The sequence below is a fragment of the Indicator indicator genome, chromosome 21 (assembly GCF_027791375.1).
Source record: "Indicator indicator isolate 239-I01 chromosome 21, UM_Iind_1.1, whole genome shotgun sequence".
Classification (NCBI taxonomy): domain Eukaryota; kingdom Metazoa; phylum Chordata; class Aves; order Piciformes; family Indicatoridae; genus Indicator; species Indicator indicator.
Window position 1 is genome coordinate 9,541,773 of NC_072030.1, and position 17,051 is coordinate 9,558,823.

At 35.5% G+C, this 17,051-nt stretch overlaps 1 protein-coding gene across 1 annotated transcript in view; it reads left to right on the top strand.

Annotated features, from left to right (window-relative positions):
• Positions 1-17,051, top strand: part of SBF2 (SET binding factor 2) — a 196,144-nt gene that overhangs the window by 68,271 nt on the left and 110,822 nt on the right. Inside the window, exon 3 of the mRNA XM_054390637.1 lies at positions 14,494-14,631. Within this exon, the coding sequence (XP_054246612.1) occupies positions 14,494-14,631 (138 nt within the window). The remainder of the gene's footprint in view (positions 1-14,493; positions 14,632-17,051) is intronic.

A 17,051-nucleotide genomic window follows, 5' to 3' on the forward strand; every position in this document is an offset into this window, starting at 1 on the left:
CCACTTGTTCAAGTCCCACCACATCATTCCAGTAATTGTGATCACTGTTATTATGGTAGAGGGTGGGGTCAGTGCTTCAGGGAAGAGGCCAGCAAGTAACATACTGCTCTGCCAGTTTTATGAAGATGGATTTGCAAGTAGACAGTGTTAGGCAGTTCAGTTACATCAGTTTAAATGGCACATAATTTTGATATTAATATTATGTGTAGGAAAATTACTTTGTTTTTGAATCTGAGATTTTTCTATCTGTAGCCTAAAGTTTCATTTTTACAAGATACGAATTCTTCATAGGAATCGTTTGTCTCTTGAGACTGAGGTAGGATACTTACACACACAAAGAAACATCAAATAAAATTCACACTGGTGAATAACAAACGATTCTCTCAGGACTGAGTCATGGCTACAGAGTGGCTGTCTCTTTGTGGTTTGGGGAGAATTTGTTTTTGGAATGGGCAGCTTCCAGTGTAAAACTGAAGTCTGCTGTTATAAGCACTAAAAAGCTGTTCGCACAAAAGTAGAAGTGTTACCCACTTTTTTTTTTTTCTTTAAACTATCCTGATTAATGACATTCTGCCTCTGTTTCTCTTAACAGCTTTCTTTTGATAAGTATGTTGTGTCCAGGTTTAAGTTTTAAAATTTCCAGATTAGATGAAGAGGTTCAAAAAGAGCATTTTACTTTTGATGAATGGAACGCCACTGAAATGTATGACCAAAGTGAGCACTGTTGAAAATCAAGCTGAGTTGGAGTGTGTAAGAAGGAATCCAAGAAAGGGTTCTGCAAAGGAGCTGATGAAGCAGGAAAGAGCAGTTTCTCATCAGGAATTTAAAATAGCAGTTAAAGTTATAGTGCTGTAGTTCTTCAGTATAGTGATCAAGCAATGTGGTATGGCAAACCATGTACTTATCAATAGAATGGTAAAGAAAGATACTTATTTGCATTTATAAGAGGAACTGTAAGGTAAACGAAGAGGAGAGTCGGAAGTGTGTAAAGAATGGGTCAAAAAGATGCCAGTTAGTGACGGGAAAAGTAGGTGGTCAGCTGGGGATGCTGGTGGGAAGACAAACTGGAACAGAATTTGTGGATAATGATTCAAGTTTTGGTCTGCTACTCAGTCTGTAAACATGTTTATATTTCCAGCTCTTACTCTGAAGTGCTGATATGGCTTTGTATATTGCTAATGTCTTTTGGCTTAATGATAATTAAAGAAATGACATATTTTTGTTTATTTTTTTCCCTCTTAGTGTGGTATTCTCACCTGTTTGAACTGTAAACCATCTCAATCAGTTGACAGCTTAGCCATAATGTGGATATTTGACGGCAACTTCTGTGACTTGGACATACTGTTTAGCTGTGGTTTACAAATGACAAACAGCAGTCTGTGAGCTCTCTCATAACCTATAGTTTCAGATAACATTGTGTAGACTCTGGCAGAACGGTTCTTTCCATTCACTCTCCTTAATTTTGACCTGGTATTGCGGTATGTTTTTCTTTCTCATATCAACTGCTCATCTGCTGAAGTAACTTTTCTTTTGCATTCACTTGTTTATTTCACTTTATTTTTTTAAGGGGCATGTGGAGGAACATTTTTTTAAATGCATTAGTGTTCCATGGTAATACAATGAAAATATTTCTGGTTTAGGTTTGAGAGTTTAAGTTGTGAGAAGAGAGTTAAAAAAATTGATGTTTGATTAGATTGAGGTAATTGCTTGGGGAAAGCTACAAACATTATCAGTAGGCTTGTATGTCAGCCTGTATGTTTGCTGTAGTAGATTGATTTCCATGTGTGCTGGGGAACGGAAAGTTAAATTAGGCCTTCAAAAAATCACTGTGTAATAACAAGTCGATGCACTTGTGTAGTTTTCTTTTGAGAAATTCCTTGCCGGATGCAGGAATTTGCATTTCCCTTTTCTGGACTTGGTGAGAACTTACTTATACCTGAATCTAGGAGAATTTTTGGATATAAGCTGTTTGGATCTGGGTTAAATATTAAGGAAGAAGTAAGTCAGTATAGAAGTATTACTGGTGCCATCTGTCTGGCATTTCCAGTATACGCATAAAGCTTTTTATTTCAGTATGGACAGTCTTTGACAATATAAGCTTCAGCCTTTCAAACCAGCAGTGCCAGCCTGAATTTTTCCACAGTAATACAGAGGAGCTGGTGGTTCTTCAATATTTATTTCCTAGCCCTAAGCAAAATTTTGCAGAAGGTGAAATTCATTAGGATGTTTGACTTTTAGAATTATGTTCGTGTTTTCAAACTTTCAGCACAGTTAAGAAGACATTAGAACATAGTTCTGGCTTCACATGGTGAATTGTTTTTGTTGTTGGTGAAATAGAGTACAGTAACTTTCTGACTGCTTGCAGAAATGTGTAGGCCTGTGTTTGTGACTTGGTCTCTACGTAACCAGTGTTTTCAAGTTGCTGAGGCTTAATTTTTAAAGAACGTAGTTACTATGATGAAAATCTGGAGGGGGAAGGGTGTGAGGGATACTATTTATTGAAAAACAGTCCATTGACTTGCATTTTGGTACAAATCTGTGCATAATTGCCAAAATGATTTTTCAGTCTGCTTTGAGTTTATCTATGTAGTCTAAAACTGTAAAGTGGTATCTACTTTCTGCTATGCCTTTTTGTAAGAAAAAGAAATTGTTTCTTGAATTACATGGTGTTGACTAGCAAATATGGAAATAACAGAACAATTCTGTAATGTCTCATAGAGTCCTCCAATTCCCAGACACTCTGAAAAATTGGTTTTCTTTTGTGCTGTTGTAGATTGACTGTAGGACAGTATTGTTAGCTGTTTAAATGTTGTGGGTCAACACATGTTTCCTGGTATGCAGCTTTTGCAAGGGTTTTTTTTTTGCTTGTTTTTCAGTACTCTCTTTTTTTTTTTAATGTAACCCATACACATGTTGTCAAAGCTCATGTATTATTCTTCTAATGTTCATCCAGTACTGCATAGTTATTTTCAAATTTTCACTTAATTTGTTTGGAGTTTACAGCAAATATTTTTCATGTTATTTTTCTTTCGTGTGATCTGTTTCGTATTTTTGAGATTTAGGAATGTAGGAAACATTGATGCATCAGGAAATGCTGCATGCAATAGGGTATTTCTGCTCATCTTGTATCATTACTCCTGAGACAAAATGATGAATGCACTGGTATACTCATGGGCAGCCTTGCAGTCCTTGCTGCTCAGACAAGACCATCATGTCTGAGATGTTGACATCTTCAGCAGTTACGACACAGTCATCTTGCTGACATAGATTGTGTGTTGTAGTAGAATTTTATAAATGTTGCCCTGGCATATTGAATTTTAGTTTTATTGTGAGTGCATAGCTGAGCTGTATGTTACCATGTCTCTATTGAAATGTTACCTGGCGTTTTCTGTTGTCCAAAAGCAGTGGCTTCAAACTTTCATGGCCTTGTAGGTGTCAATGCTGGATTACTAATGTGTTTTCAACCTTAGGTTTCAGTCTCCTTTCAAACTTGACCATAGCAGCAGTGATTTGCTTGGCTGTGGGTAACTTTAACCAGTTTCACAGTCTCTTAAAGAGAGCTTATGCCAATATAGTAATATTTTATGTTAGATGAGGGGGAAAAAGAACCTAAACTAGTTCAGTGTTTCACTGGAGCACTGTAATTTATTCTTAGCAGTGAAGAAAAGTCTGAAATTTTTCAGGTGATTTTTTTTTTTTATGTTGCTTGTATCATGAAAGAATAAGTAGTCATTCTTTTAGAAGAACATGCTGTCCTTTTGGATAGCTGTATTGCACAAGTGATGTCTAAGTCAAAAGTGTGTTCTTTTTTGTTTTACTTTTTAGTTTTCCTGCAGATGGCTTCCTCTTGGGTATAATTTGGAATAAAATTCAGTACTGTTAAGTGTTTTGGCTCTGTATTTTATTCAAAGTATGTAAGACATTACAGATGCCTTGAAATATTTCTATTTCCTCTCTATGCTTATGGGACAGTAGGAGGGATCCCCCCACAGTTGACTAGTGTTTCTATTTTTATATATAGGAGTACGACTAGCATTTGATTGATTTGGGGAAAGAAACGTGCTAGTTATTTAATGTTTTCAATGAGATTGTAATCTTTACAATGTAATTTTCCATGTATTAATTCCTAATATTCTTTTGATTAAATCATGTAATACTTATTTGATAATAATGTAACAAATGTATAATAATAATAATAATAATAATAATAATAATAATAATAATAATAATAATAATAATAATAATAATAATAATACCACCATCTATATGACATTGGGTCACATAAGCAAGACAGGCTGGCCAGACTTCTTTGCAGTACCTGCCAGCCCTGTGACGTTCTGGACTGCTGCCACTGGCTCTCTTGCAAAAACTTGCATGTGCATTTAGGTTTTCAGGTGGAAATTCTGTCTAAATCTCTATGCTTGAATGGTTGAAGCTCTGAAGTGTGAGATCTGGTTATAATGCTATCATAATGTAGAGCCTCAAGTGTTACAAGCATGTTCAGGCTCTATAAAGGAAAGAACTAGAGTTTTCATATGCACATATCCAGCACCCACACCAGTTTGGGCTGACTTGTGTCAACACATATGGGCTGAATGATTTTTTTTTTTTCCTGAAATCTATTCAGTTTTACTTGAAGGAGTCCAACACCAGTTGAGGGCAGCCTAATGCTTACCCTGATAACTCGTTCAAGTGACTAGAGAGGGTTCTGGAACACTCTTAAATTAAACCCTGTTATTAGCAACCACTTTATCTAAAACTACACTATAAAGTGCATTTCAGCTCTCTCTGCAATAAATTAAAAAAAAGCTCTTCTAAGCTCATGATATGACACTTGTTTTCCAGATGCAGGTTGTTTTTTTTTTTGTTTTTATTTTGTTTTGGTCTTGGAAAACTCTCTTCTGCATTCTCTACACCATGTTCTAAAGTGATTTTCTTAGCAGTTCTTGGAGTATACTGGAGAAATGCCAAGGGAGGAAAAGCAGGTTACCATGATTAGATAGGAACTTAGAAGGACAAACTTTCTCAGTGCCAAACCTTTCTGAAGTTTTGTTTTGACAAGTTTTGGAATCTCTTATTACCTTCTTAGTTCAGAAGTTGCTAAATTCTGCAAACCTTCCTGGAGGAAATACAGGCTCTTCATCAAAACAGCTGCTTGCTAACAAGTGCACAGGAAAGCATCAGCTGTGGCACAAAGCCTTTTTTTTTTATATTGGAGCTCTTGCCAGACAAACTCTCTTAATCCACTGTTAAAGCCATCCTGTAATGTAGGCCAGTAGTAATGCCCACTGGTTATAATACAGGCCTCAGTTTGAGAGAAGAGGACAAGTACTTATGATAGGGTTGATTCCAATTTTCCTGCACAGGAAACTAAAACTCAGTGGAAAGCACCAAACTTTTCAGCAGTCTTTCATGTTACTTATTTTACTGTGTTCGTGGTGAGGTTGCTGACAGGAAATGCATTACATATTTTTCTTAATTAATGCTGTGGAAACGTAACATTCAGTTGTAGCAGCCAGTGTACAGCACTTCATTAATGGCATACTTTCATATCACAATCCAGTATATTTTTTTAAAATTTCAGGTCCTAGTCTAGGCTTTCACTCACAAGAGGTGATGTTTCTTGGTGAGATTTTTTTTTTAACCACATGTCATTTTCCTCTGTTGTTGTACTGTCTTTTCTGTTTCTTTGTGGAATCTCACACCTGCAACAGGGGAAATTGATTGTGACTGTGAGTGGGAAATGGTAACACAGGGCATATAAGAAGTAATGATTAAATTCCCCAAATGAACAGACCAGATATATCCCACCTTTGCTTATTTTTAATGTTTCTGTTACCTGAATAAAGTTTTTCATGCAGTGAGCTGTTGTAGTTATGTGTTCCTTGCAACTCCTTGCTGGAATTATTTCTTGAGAGTGGTTAAACCACTTAGATCTGTTCTCAGGAAACCCATTTGCTCCAGTCCACGAAGAGGACTGAATCCTGTGCAGGTTTGAGTGTGACCTACCTCAAAACATGTAGGTTTTGTGTAAAACAGGAGCTGTGGAGCAAACTCCCTGATACACAGATATAGAAGCACTATCCCTTCCCTGTATTACATTTGCTAGCTTGCAGCTTGCTGCTTGTATTGCTCTGGTGTCCTGTCACTTTACTCTCATGCTCCTTCCAGGTACTTTTGGAACTCAAAGTGAGTTTGGGAGTTGCATTTTATGCAGGGGTACGTTTCAAATAGAAATGGTTTATCAGTTTGTTTGTGTGACATGTATTTTATTCCAGGGATTTTGAGATACATGTTACCTTTTTTTGTGGTTTATTCTAGTCTGATTTCTGCTATTTTAAGAGCAAATTCTGAATAATTAATTTGCATATTTCCTGTTCCGTTTCTTGTCATCTTGAGGCTGTTGGCATCTCCTTGCAGCAGCAGTCACAGGCCTTCCAGTCTCTAAGCCTCTACCAGTTCAGAGCCATGTTCTCTTTAGCAGGCACTGTGTTGCCACCTGCTTACACCCCCCTGCCACACCCATGCACTTTTCCTCTAACTGTAGTCTTCAAACCCTTCTCTGACAGGTATGAAGACTTATAATATCATTAATGCAAAAATCTTGACACAAGTCTGCCTGCACTTTTTTTTTTTACAGTTGGTGGTAACAGAATGTCACAACCAAATGTAGCTACCAGAATGTTGCTACCAAACATGGCAGCAAGGCTGGAGATGGTATTGACAGTGTTGTTTAATGTCAGATTGTACAGGTGCAAGCTAGGAAAGTAAGATAATGAGGACTTTGTGTATTACAGTAGTATTTTAGATAACATTGCCCAGTTCCTCTGGAGGAATATTTGAGTACTGAAATGTCAAATCAAAATTTACGATTGTATAAACAGCTTACCATAGGCCAGTTGCAATTGAGCAATGTACATTAAGTACCCTGCTATACCAATGCAATAATTATACTTGTACATGCTGTATGTCTTTTAAAAGATAGTTTATATCATCATCTAGAAAATGTGTTGGGCTTCCAGTAAAGACATTAAAACGTTTATGGCTGTGGTTGTAACAATGCTACTATTGTCAAAAGAGAAAGTAAAAAATCCAAGAAAGCAGAGGAGAGAGTGCACATTAGGTTACTATTTCATGCTTGACTAATAAATAGAATACATATAAAATGCTCATTTATGTTTCTAAATGGAAACTGTTTTTCTAGGCTTGTATGCTTCAAATGACTACCAGTCTCCTCAAGTGTATACATAGTGATCAGTAAAAATAACAAAAAAACTCCCAAACAAATTAACCATTGTGTTAGTGTTAAAATACAGTTTAGAAACCACTCCTGAGCAGTGGTTATCAAATAAGAGGCACAAGGTTGCTTCTTTATTCATTTAATATGGAGAATTAATTGCTGTGGTAACAGTACTAAATTTTTTCAGTGTCCTTTCAGTGTTGCTCCAGGAATATTTTAAGTCAGATGTTTTCCACCCATACTGCCATTTTTTGTCTTGTAACCAAGCACAATGCATTTGCTATGGACCTGCACTTTTTCAGAATGAAGTATAGTTTACTGTCTCACTTGAATTTATTGCTGCATTGAAATAGTCTTTTCTGCTTTCATGCTGAATATTTAGTATCCAGACTTCATACTCTTTTGACCAACTGTGTCATTGGCAGCCATTATTGCTGACTACCAAGCATTCCCTAGTAAAAGAAATTTTGAAGGCAGGCAATGTGTTTCTGAATTTCAGCTGCAAGTTCTGAGAGTTTAATTTTATGACATTTAAAGTGTTTGTTGAAGTTTAAAATTAATGGGGTTTGTGTTGCCTTTAAAAAAAACAAACAAAAAAAAGGTTCTCTGATAAAAAAAACAAAGTCTGTTTCAGACACTTATCATATTTGTATTTAGTTTGAGATACTGATGTGCATCTAAGATTTCTGATTACTGTCCATACCTGCCTCACTCTCATTGCCTGAGATAGATCAGAGTATGGTGGGCGTGTTGTTTTTTGGTGGGGGTGGTGGTGAAAAAAGATTCTGGGTCTCAAGAATCTTTAAACTGCCATATAGTTATCTTGATGGACACTATGCTGAAAAGAAGCAAATGGAGTGCAGCTTAAATAAATTAATGCAAGTCCAAAGTGTTCCTTATTTGCACAAGCACACTGTTTTCACTTTCTTACTAAACATGATTAGAAGTGTTGGAAGCTCATTTGAGACAAAAACCCTATTCAGAATGTAAAAATTAATTCTGTGCTATTTCCGTAAGACAGTAGCGTACAGTAGTTATTTGTAAATCACTACATCTGTAGTCTAGGTCCGTTTCATTCAGAGATAGTCAGAAGATTGTTTACAGTTTGTGTTCTTTGTTTTTTAATAAGGCACTAGGATGGAGATACTGTGTTTTGAAAGCAGAGAAAGAAATTAATTTCCTAGTGGGGGTTGCTTCATTTCAAAAAAACAGTTCAAGTGTTTTTTTCAGAAGACAAACTATGAATACAGGCCCTGTATAGATAATCCTTTACAAGTTCAGGTTTTTAGCATAGCAGTTCATTGTGAAAAGGTCTTTAAAATTACACGGTATTAGATTTTGAAAAAGCAAAGCAGTGAACTTGAAACTAGTTTGTTTCATGTGCATGTGTAGATGTACACCCAGGCTTATATATTTTCTGATATGTGGGGATGGTTAGCCTAGTTCTTGATGAGTTTCAGTAAAAGACTGTGGCTTTGGAGGATAAATTGGTTGACTTCAGTTGAAATGTTCCCAGCTATTTCAACTTTTCTTCCTTTGTTGGACTTTTACTGCAGGGTCTTTGCAGTAAGCTTCGGAGTCTGATAATTAAGGCTCGGTTTAATCTGTCACTTGTGCAGGATTAGTGCTATTGTGAGTTCTCTTCAGCAGCTTTCAACCTTAGGAAGCCCAAGAATGTGGTTGAGGATCTTCTGGCTGAGAAGAGGTGTTTCTTAGTGACATGTTTTTTACGTTTGACTGAGGAGCTGGCTACTGAGGTAGAATTTTCCTGAGGTAGAAGTGTACACAATAAGTGGGAAGACTCCATCCCAGGCAAGGACGGGAAAGATTATTCACCTGTAGCTCTTTCTGGACAGTAATGTCACTTGTAGTTCCAGACCATCTCCTGCTGTTTCTGATGTGAGTTTTTAAACTAATTTCAGGTGTGAGAGGATAAGGGGCAGGGTAGTATCCACTAGTTTTATTTTAGGTAAAATACACAGTTTCTTAGACACAAGGTGTTGAAAGGCATGAAAATGTTAGAAAATTAATTGTATATTTTGTATTCTGTTTACATTCAGAGATCTCCTGAAAGCTTCAAGCATTTCCTCAGATTTACAGCTTCATAACACTGCATTTTTATTATGCCAGTGAGCATTGTAATTGTTTTGGTTTTAATTTGTTTAGTTTCAAGTAGAGGTATGCCTTTGAAAAAGAATTCCCATTGCCAAAATTCCATACATAAGTGAATGGTGAAATGGTGAAATACTCAGCAGCTGGTGCTAGGTCATGCAAGTCCAGATGGAGCAAACTTCCGTCACATAATGTCCAGAACACAGTTCTTTATTTTCATGGAGGTTTGTAGAAAGGATGTTGACGATACATGTTAAAAACAAAGCACAGTTATTTGAAAAGCAAAAAAAAGCCTGCAGAAGCAGACTAAATAAAATAAAATGCAATGATCCAGGGGAGACTCAAATGTTTGGTCATAGAGTTAGACTAAAAAGGAACGTGGATATCTCTGTCAGATGTTTTAAATTCTAAAGTAATTTTTGGGTCTTTTAATTCAGATCTTGTCAATACAGTTAAAATGTTTTCTATTTTATGTATACCCACTGAGCTTTGGATATTTTTTTAACAAGAAGCAAGTGCACAAATATATTTTGAAGAAAATATATACTAGAAAAATATAGTTGAAATATCATTAGTTCTTTATGTGCAGGGGTCTGTAATGGTATTGCAAACCTTGTCTTCTGTATAAACTGTTCAAAAAAATGCTTTGAGCAGATGACTCGCAAAGAATGTATCATGTCATAAATTTTCAGAACAAGCATTTTCCTCTTTCTACATTGATAGTGCTATCATGGGTAGTGGATTTCTGATGGAAAGCTGACCAGATCATTGATAGAGAAGACAATGTAAAGTAGAGAAAGAAGAATATTTGTTCTCGTTTTTGCTATGGACTTGGTTGTGCTCAGGGTGCAAACCCAAAGGTAAATGACAAAGTTCTAACATTAATTCAGGAAATGAGAAATTTCTGATCAACAGACATGTAGGACATGTCTTGGTAAGGATATGGTGACTGAACTTTTTCTTCAATGAACTTTGAATGCTATATAATTATTGTTCAGTATAATAATGGTATTTAGTGTTCACTTCACACTATCCAGTAAGCTTCCTTCCTACATCCTAATTTCTCCAGTGCCCTAGCAGAAGTTGTGACTATTTTTACTTTTTTTTTTTCTCAGTTTTTCAACAGATTTTAGAGTGCCTGCCAGGGAAGTGGTCATGGCATCAAGCCTGTTGGTGTTAAAGCAGCATTTGAACAACACTCTTAGATACATCACTTAAGTTGCTGCCCAGTGTGGAGTCAGTGGTTGGGCCCAATCCTCATTGGTCCCCTCCAGTTCAGAATAGTCTGTGATTCTAGACACCAAAGCTGTATGCAGTGTATCTGAGATAGAAGCTGATGTATACAAGTGATTAATTGTAATGGAGAGGGACAGGGCAAGATGTAGAGCTATGGCTGTAGGTAGAAAAGAAGGAACAAATGTATGAATCAAGCAAAGATAATGTTTTAGGGTTATAAAAAATAAGTGTCACTTTTAAATATTAATCACATCTAGGCTTTAGAAAGAGAAGGATTGTGGAGATGATGTACAAAATGTTTAAAAGTAACAAATCCAACTATGCTATTTTAAAACACTGACATTTTAAAGTCTGTCTGGTTTCTGGTTTACTTTGAAGAAATTTGTGAAAATAATTAAGAGAAAGTTCTTTGCTTCAAAGAACCTGTGTTTTTAAACAATGCTTGAAATGTCACTTCAGTACCTTGAATAAAATCTGTTACTTACTTCTCAGTGCAGCTTCTGGATTTTTGCACCCGATTTTAGAACTCAATTAGTTGATGTGAAGCACTTGCCACTGTTAGAAGCTTATTTCTATAAATAATGAATTGGACAGTCTGTTTCTTTCTAAATTTCAGTGTCTTCTATAGAAGCTACATTCTGGTTCCAGAGATTCTGGCAAATGAGCGAAACAATATAGGAGCATGGTCATTTTAAACTTCTGGGTGTTTTCTTGTTTACCGAAGAAGCACATGATCTTTGAATTACATTCACAGTGGTGCTTTTGTCTGTTTTGGTATAGCATCTGGTTTGGTGAGGAAACATTTTCCTGTTCTTGGTGGCCAGACTGTGCTGGTAATCATACTGGATAGTAACTTGTATTTATACTAATTTGGAAAGTTCTCCTCAATGTTGTTTGCATTTGAAGTATTGCAGTAATATTTATTACCTTATTTTAAGGAGACTTGAGAGAATCATTCATTGTTTAATTTCTTGGAGGAGCATGTTGTCTTTATCCTCAATGTCTGTATTTACAAATTCCTTCCAGTTTATTTAAAAGCACAGATTCTCTGTGTAACTATTGGGTGTACTCTACTTCAGCTGTTTTCCTTACCAATCAGTAATTGTGGTTTTCTAGTAAACTAGTTAAATCTAGAAAGCATATGTTATACACAAGATCATTGTGAAACTGGGGAGAATTCTCACTCATGTGGGTAGGGTTCAGATGTGCAGAAAGACTGAAAGATTACTACTGAGAGCAGCCTGTCCAGATCACTTCTGATAGTTCAAATGGAGCCCTTTGGATTTTCCACTTTAGGGCAGATGTTGGTATGGATTTTATGCAGTAGACCTGTTAATAATGGCTTACTACCATAAAAAGATTTAATTTAAAATATCTTTTATTTTAAAATAAACCCCTGTGTTTAACATGAATTTACCAATACCTCACAGTTCAAGATTAGTAGGTTCTGTATGTACAGTGTGAAAATCAGCTTTGTGTAAGCTACACATCCCGAGCTCATGTATTAGTCATTTGGGTACAGAATATTCTGTTTGTGGATAATTTGGGTATACCAGATCTGTACCTTTACAAGAACGGTGTTTGGTGTGTGCAGAATGGTCTTTTGTCCAGCCTTTCCAGCCACTCAGAAATCTGATAGATTGTGGTTTACAGGTGTGAGATAGGAAATTACCTGTAAAGCTGAAGGACAATGATACCAGCAAGGATCTCTGGTCAGAAGTAGCAGATTTGGCAGAACAGAAAGAGTGTTAAGATCGTAAACTCGAGCCTTTGGTACTTAAGAAGTGCCAGTCATAGCAGTGCATGAGCAACCTTAATTTGACCTACTTTGTATGGATGATTCTGTTTTAATGGTATACTGTGGAAAGGTTTTATTTATTGACACTGCATTCTTTGCATTTTGACTCGTACTCGTCAAACAAATAGCTAATCAGTGTTTTGGAGATTTTATTGTATTTGAGCTACAAATTCCAAGCTTGCTTTACTACATACCAACCAAAACTCTGCAGTACATGCAGAACTCTAATGATTTTATTATCAGACTTTTTAAGGATACTTTTGTTATAATGTCTGTATATATTTACCATATTACTTTATCTTTATAGCAGTCCTGCAAGATTAATAGTGGTATCTTCTTATTTTTAACTGACATGGGAGGAAAAACAAAGGGAGATTAGGCCAGTATTATCAAAATCATGGACTAATACTGGATGCTTAGCTTGGAATGATTAGGATGTCTTTTCTCAGAGTACTGTTTGATGTTCAGAACAGTTATTCTCAGATGAAGGAGGGGGTGCTTAGCACTTCTAAGGATACAGACTCAGAAGTGTTAAGCTGACTATCTAGAATTTGAAGAATGTAACACAAGAAAAGTTTGGTTTTGAAGATTTTTTTTTTCCCAGGATGATAAAATAAACTGTATATCAAAGACAGAGTTTTAACTGCTGTTCACCTAAGACTGACTACCCAGGTTTTACTGTAGATGTTCTAAAGAGGAATCTGTAGTAAATGTTTGTTTATATGTTAATCTTCAAGTTCTTTCAGCTTTTAGCAGCTGTTCAGGGGAAAGAAGCAATTGCTGGAAACACAACATTTTGACCTATATCTCTGGTTCCGTTGGTATCTGCCTTGTTTAACAATTCCAGAAATGTTTTGTGGATTTTTTGTATTCCTAATACAAACAGAGACTATTACCTTCACTTCATGTAAATTCTAAGTTTATAGTCTTGCTAATAATAATGTATTTGTGATTTTTTTTTTTTTTGCACATGTGACTTCATCCTAAAGAAAGAGAAATAGTGAATATGAAATTCCATACAGGATGTGTCAAGAATCTTCAGCAACCGGATCTCTGAGTTTCAGCACACTCTTCCAATAGTGGGCACAGGTTATTAATTGAGGTTGTGCTCCAGTCATTTAAAAAAGAAGAGAAACCATGCACTTTTCCCTTTACATTTGAGCTGTAGTGTTGTTGGTTTTTTTTTTTCATGATATGTGCACATCTCTTCTGAAGTTCAAACTGCTGTCTTCACTTCCAGTGACTTGCACTGCCTTTGCTGTGGTCAGCTTGAAGGAACAAATACTGAAAGGACTTAGGCTTTTTTGATGTGTACTCTTAACTGTTAGACATACTTAGTTTGCTCATTGCTGAAAGAGCTTTGAAACATTGCATTCAAAGTACATAAGTATTTAGTGATCTGCAACCTCTTTGATTCTGAGAACCAAGTGATTTTCTTTGTCGTTTAGACTCATGAAGTCATGAAACTTGAACATACTTTGCCCAGAGGTGCTAAAAATACATATCGCTGCTATGATATGACTGCTTATAAAATATCAAATGTTCACAGTGAAGTTTATAGAGGTAATCAATAAATGAATGAAAAATACTGCTTTATAGATAGTCTCTTTTAGGAGTAAGTATTGAATAATTTTGCAGGTAGGTGTCAGTGGAGTATCTATGTTTGATTAGATTAATTAACAGAGAAATAAGTGAAGAAATTGAAACTGTAAATGCATTCCAAGACACAATTTTAACATCAAATTCTAACCTGTTACCCAAGTGTAACCTGCATGATGTGTTGTTTCATTCTCATTGTTACCTGTTAAACACTGCAAAGGTCTTTGCGAATAATGAATTCAAAGAGAGATTTCTTCCATTCATAGAGTTTATTATCTATATCTGTAGAACTAGATATGTATCAATCAGACCAACTCCAACCTGAGTTTTGCCCATTTTCTCCAAATCTTACTGCCCTGCATATGTTCACTTTAAATGATATTACCTGATATTTCAGATAGAATATTATCTGTTGCATTGTTTTAAAATATTTTTCCCATTTCTTACAAGAATCAATAAAACTACATAACTAAATTTCTCCTTTTTTTCTTTTTTTTTTTTCCATTAGTTTTGCCAGCCTGGAGGATGGCAGCTTTCGAAAGAGAGAAAACAGCCAACGTTCTTTGTGGTGGTTTTGACTGATATAGACTCAGAGAGGCACTACTGTTCCTGCTTAACTTTCTATGAAGCAGAGATTAACCTACAGGTAAAAACCTTTCTAAGGAGCAGAAATACAGAAAAAGGTGCCTAGAAACAATAGATTAATGTTATAGAAGACAACTTCAGAAAATGTTTTCCTGTCCATGGTAAGGATGTCTTTTTATGTCACACATGTCACATGTGTGCTAAGGTAAGCTTAATCTACTAATTCATTTCTTGAATCTGTTTTTATCTCCTTTGAAAAACAAGAAAAAACCCAAACCAAAACCATTTCATAGAATTTCTTGTGCTCCATTATGTTTTTTTTTTTTTTTTTCTAGTGGGGTAGCCAATAGAGTGTTCTTTTCCTTTACTTCCGTGTTTGACAGTACTGGGAATGATTCTCATCTTTGTTCTAGGAAAAGGTTTATTAACTTTTGCTCCCTCTGCTGGCAATTCCATCAGGCCAGCACAGGACCAATGTGTGTAGCTGTGTTGTAAAGTGCATGCATGTTTCTGTAAGTGCGTTTATTGGCAAGGTTTGTGTGGGTGTAAATGGCAAAGCTTTAGAACTAACAGAGTAATTCTTCAGTCTTTAGGTAGGTCAGAGTTTGGGTGTCAGCTGTTTGGCACTGTTTGTTTTTAAACATGTAGTTACTTATTTTTGGGCAACCTCAGTCTTTCAAAAATAGACATTTTGTTTCCCGTTTGAGGCAAAGTACTTCACAGAATCTCTGCCATGACATAATACTTGGAATCTTTAGAAGCTATAACCTAGGGAAAACCTAATCCAGTGTATAATTGTGAACTATCATTGCTATGTTTTGAAATATTTTTATTTCCCATATGAAAATTAAAAAATAAGTAAAACCTTGGCATTAAGTATAATTAAAATAAGTTAATACTAAGTAGCTGGCTAAGTAAAGCAATTTTTCTGCTGTTTTGGTGAAGAACTTTAACATTATTGTTGATTTTAAGCAAATGCTTTTAATATTCCCAGTGTACTCTGTTTTATGCTGGAGTTGAAATGTTACTCTCTTTGTCACAAAATTATAATATGCAGCATTGGAAGAATAATATGGTGCTTTTTTCTAGGCATAGCTGGAAGCTACAGAGTAATAGTTGTTCTTATTTCATTAATGCTGCAGTTTAGGTGAATATTTTAGTACGTTATGAAGAGGATATAAAAGCAGAAATGTAACAAAAAATTAGGTATGTTTGAGTCTTAAATTTTAAGGTAGGTGAAATTATCTTCCTATTTAAAACTGCTGTCTTTTAAAATTACCTATCATCTATCTTTTATAAGTAGAGGGAAATATTCTATAGTAATTCTTTCCTAGCTGATAAAAATATTCAATGGCTAACTCTTCCTCCACTCTATGTATTTCATAACACATACTAAATTTAGAAAACTTGTTATTTACCCTGTGGTTTCTAGCAGCTGCTTTTCATTCACTATGCACATCTTTCAAGTAATGCTCATCACAAAACATCCAGTATTAAACCAGAAGGTTTTTTTTTCTGATACTGCCCAAGTATTAATTCAAAGAATCCAGTATTAAACTGAAAGTTTTTTTTTTCTCATACTGCCCAAGTATTAATTCAAAGTATAAAAAGTAAAAAATACCCCCTAAAACTCCACAACAACTGCAGGATGTTGGTTCTCGTGATGCCATTCCTGGCTGTGTTGTAAAGAATGCATATTTTTCGGATGAACTTGCTGTGGTGAAATTTATTCTATGACTGCATTGTTTATAGCCAAACTTCCTGTTTCTTTCTAAAACCCAAAGAGAATAATTGAACGTGCCCTGTTGCATGGTCATTAGACAAGAATTCAGCACAATGTATAATCTGTAATGAAACATAAGCTTATGAAGTATTGGGCTATGAAAGTAATGTTGACTTAATTGTTCAGATGCATGCCTCACTAAACAAACAGTCCATGAAACAGCGTCCAGGACGTGAAATGAAATCTAGATTTTGCATTTTACTGTTAAATACAGTTCAGGGTTTTTTTGACAGATGGTATAACTTACTAAGACAAAAATAAGATTATATTTCCCAAAAAAATGAGTTAATTCCTTCACAGTAGCCATCAGCTGGTAAATCTTGCTGATACATGAGACTGGGCAGAATTCAGCTAGACCTGATTAGATGTTTGGCTTGGCAGAATCATTTTCAGAAAAAAATGGAATCAACTACTTGTGGTTAATTAAACTGCAAAGATCTAGAGGATTCACCCATAAAACTTAGTTACTCTGTATGTAACTTTATTAGCCATCAGAAAAATATGTGTGTATATCTATGTATACACACACACACACATATGTTTCTGTGTGCCGTATACACTGTTAAAATTCAGTTCTTATTTCTAATATCAGTTTCTGGATAATTCCACTTAGCACACAAAGACTTCATGTAATACTTTTGACTCGGCAAAAGTATATGCTGACCTCAACTGTGCTTCTTACCCATTTCATGGTTAGA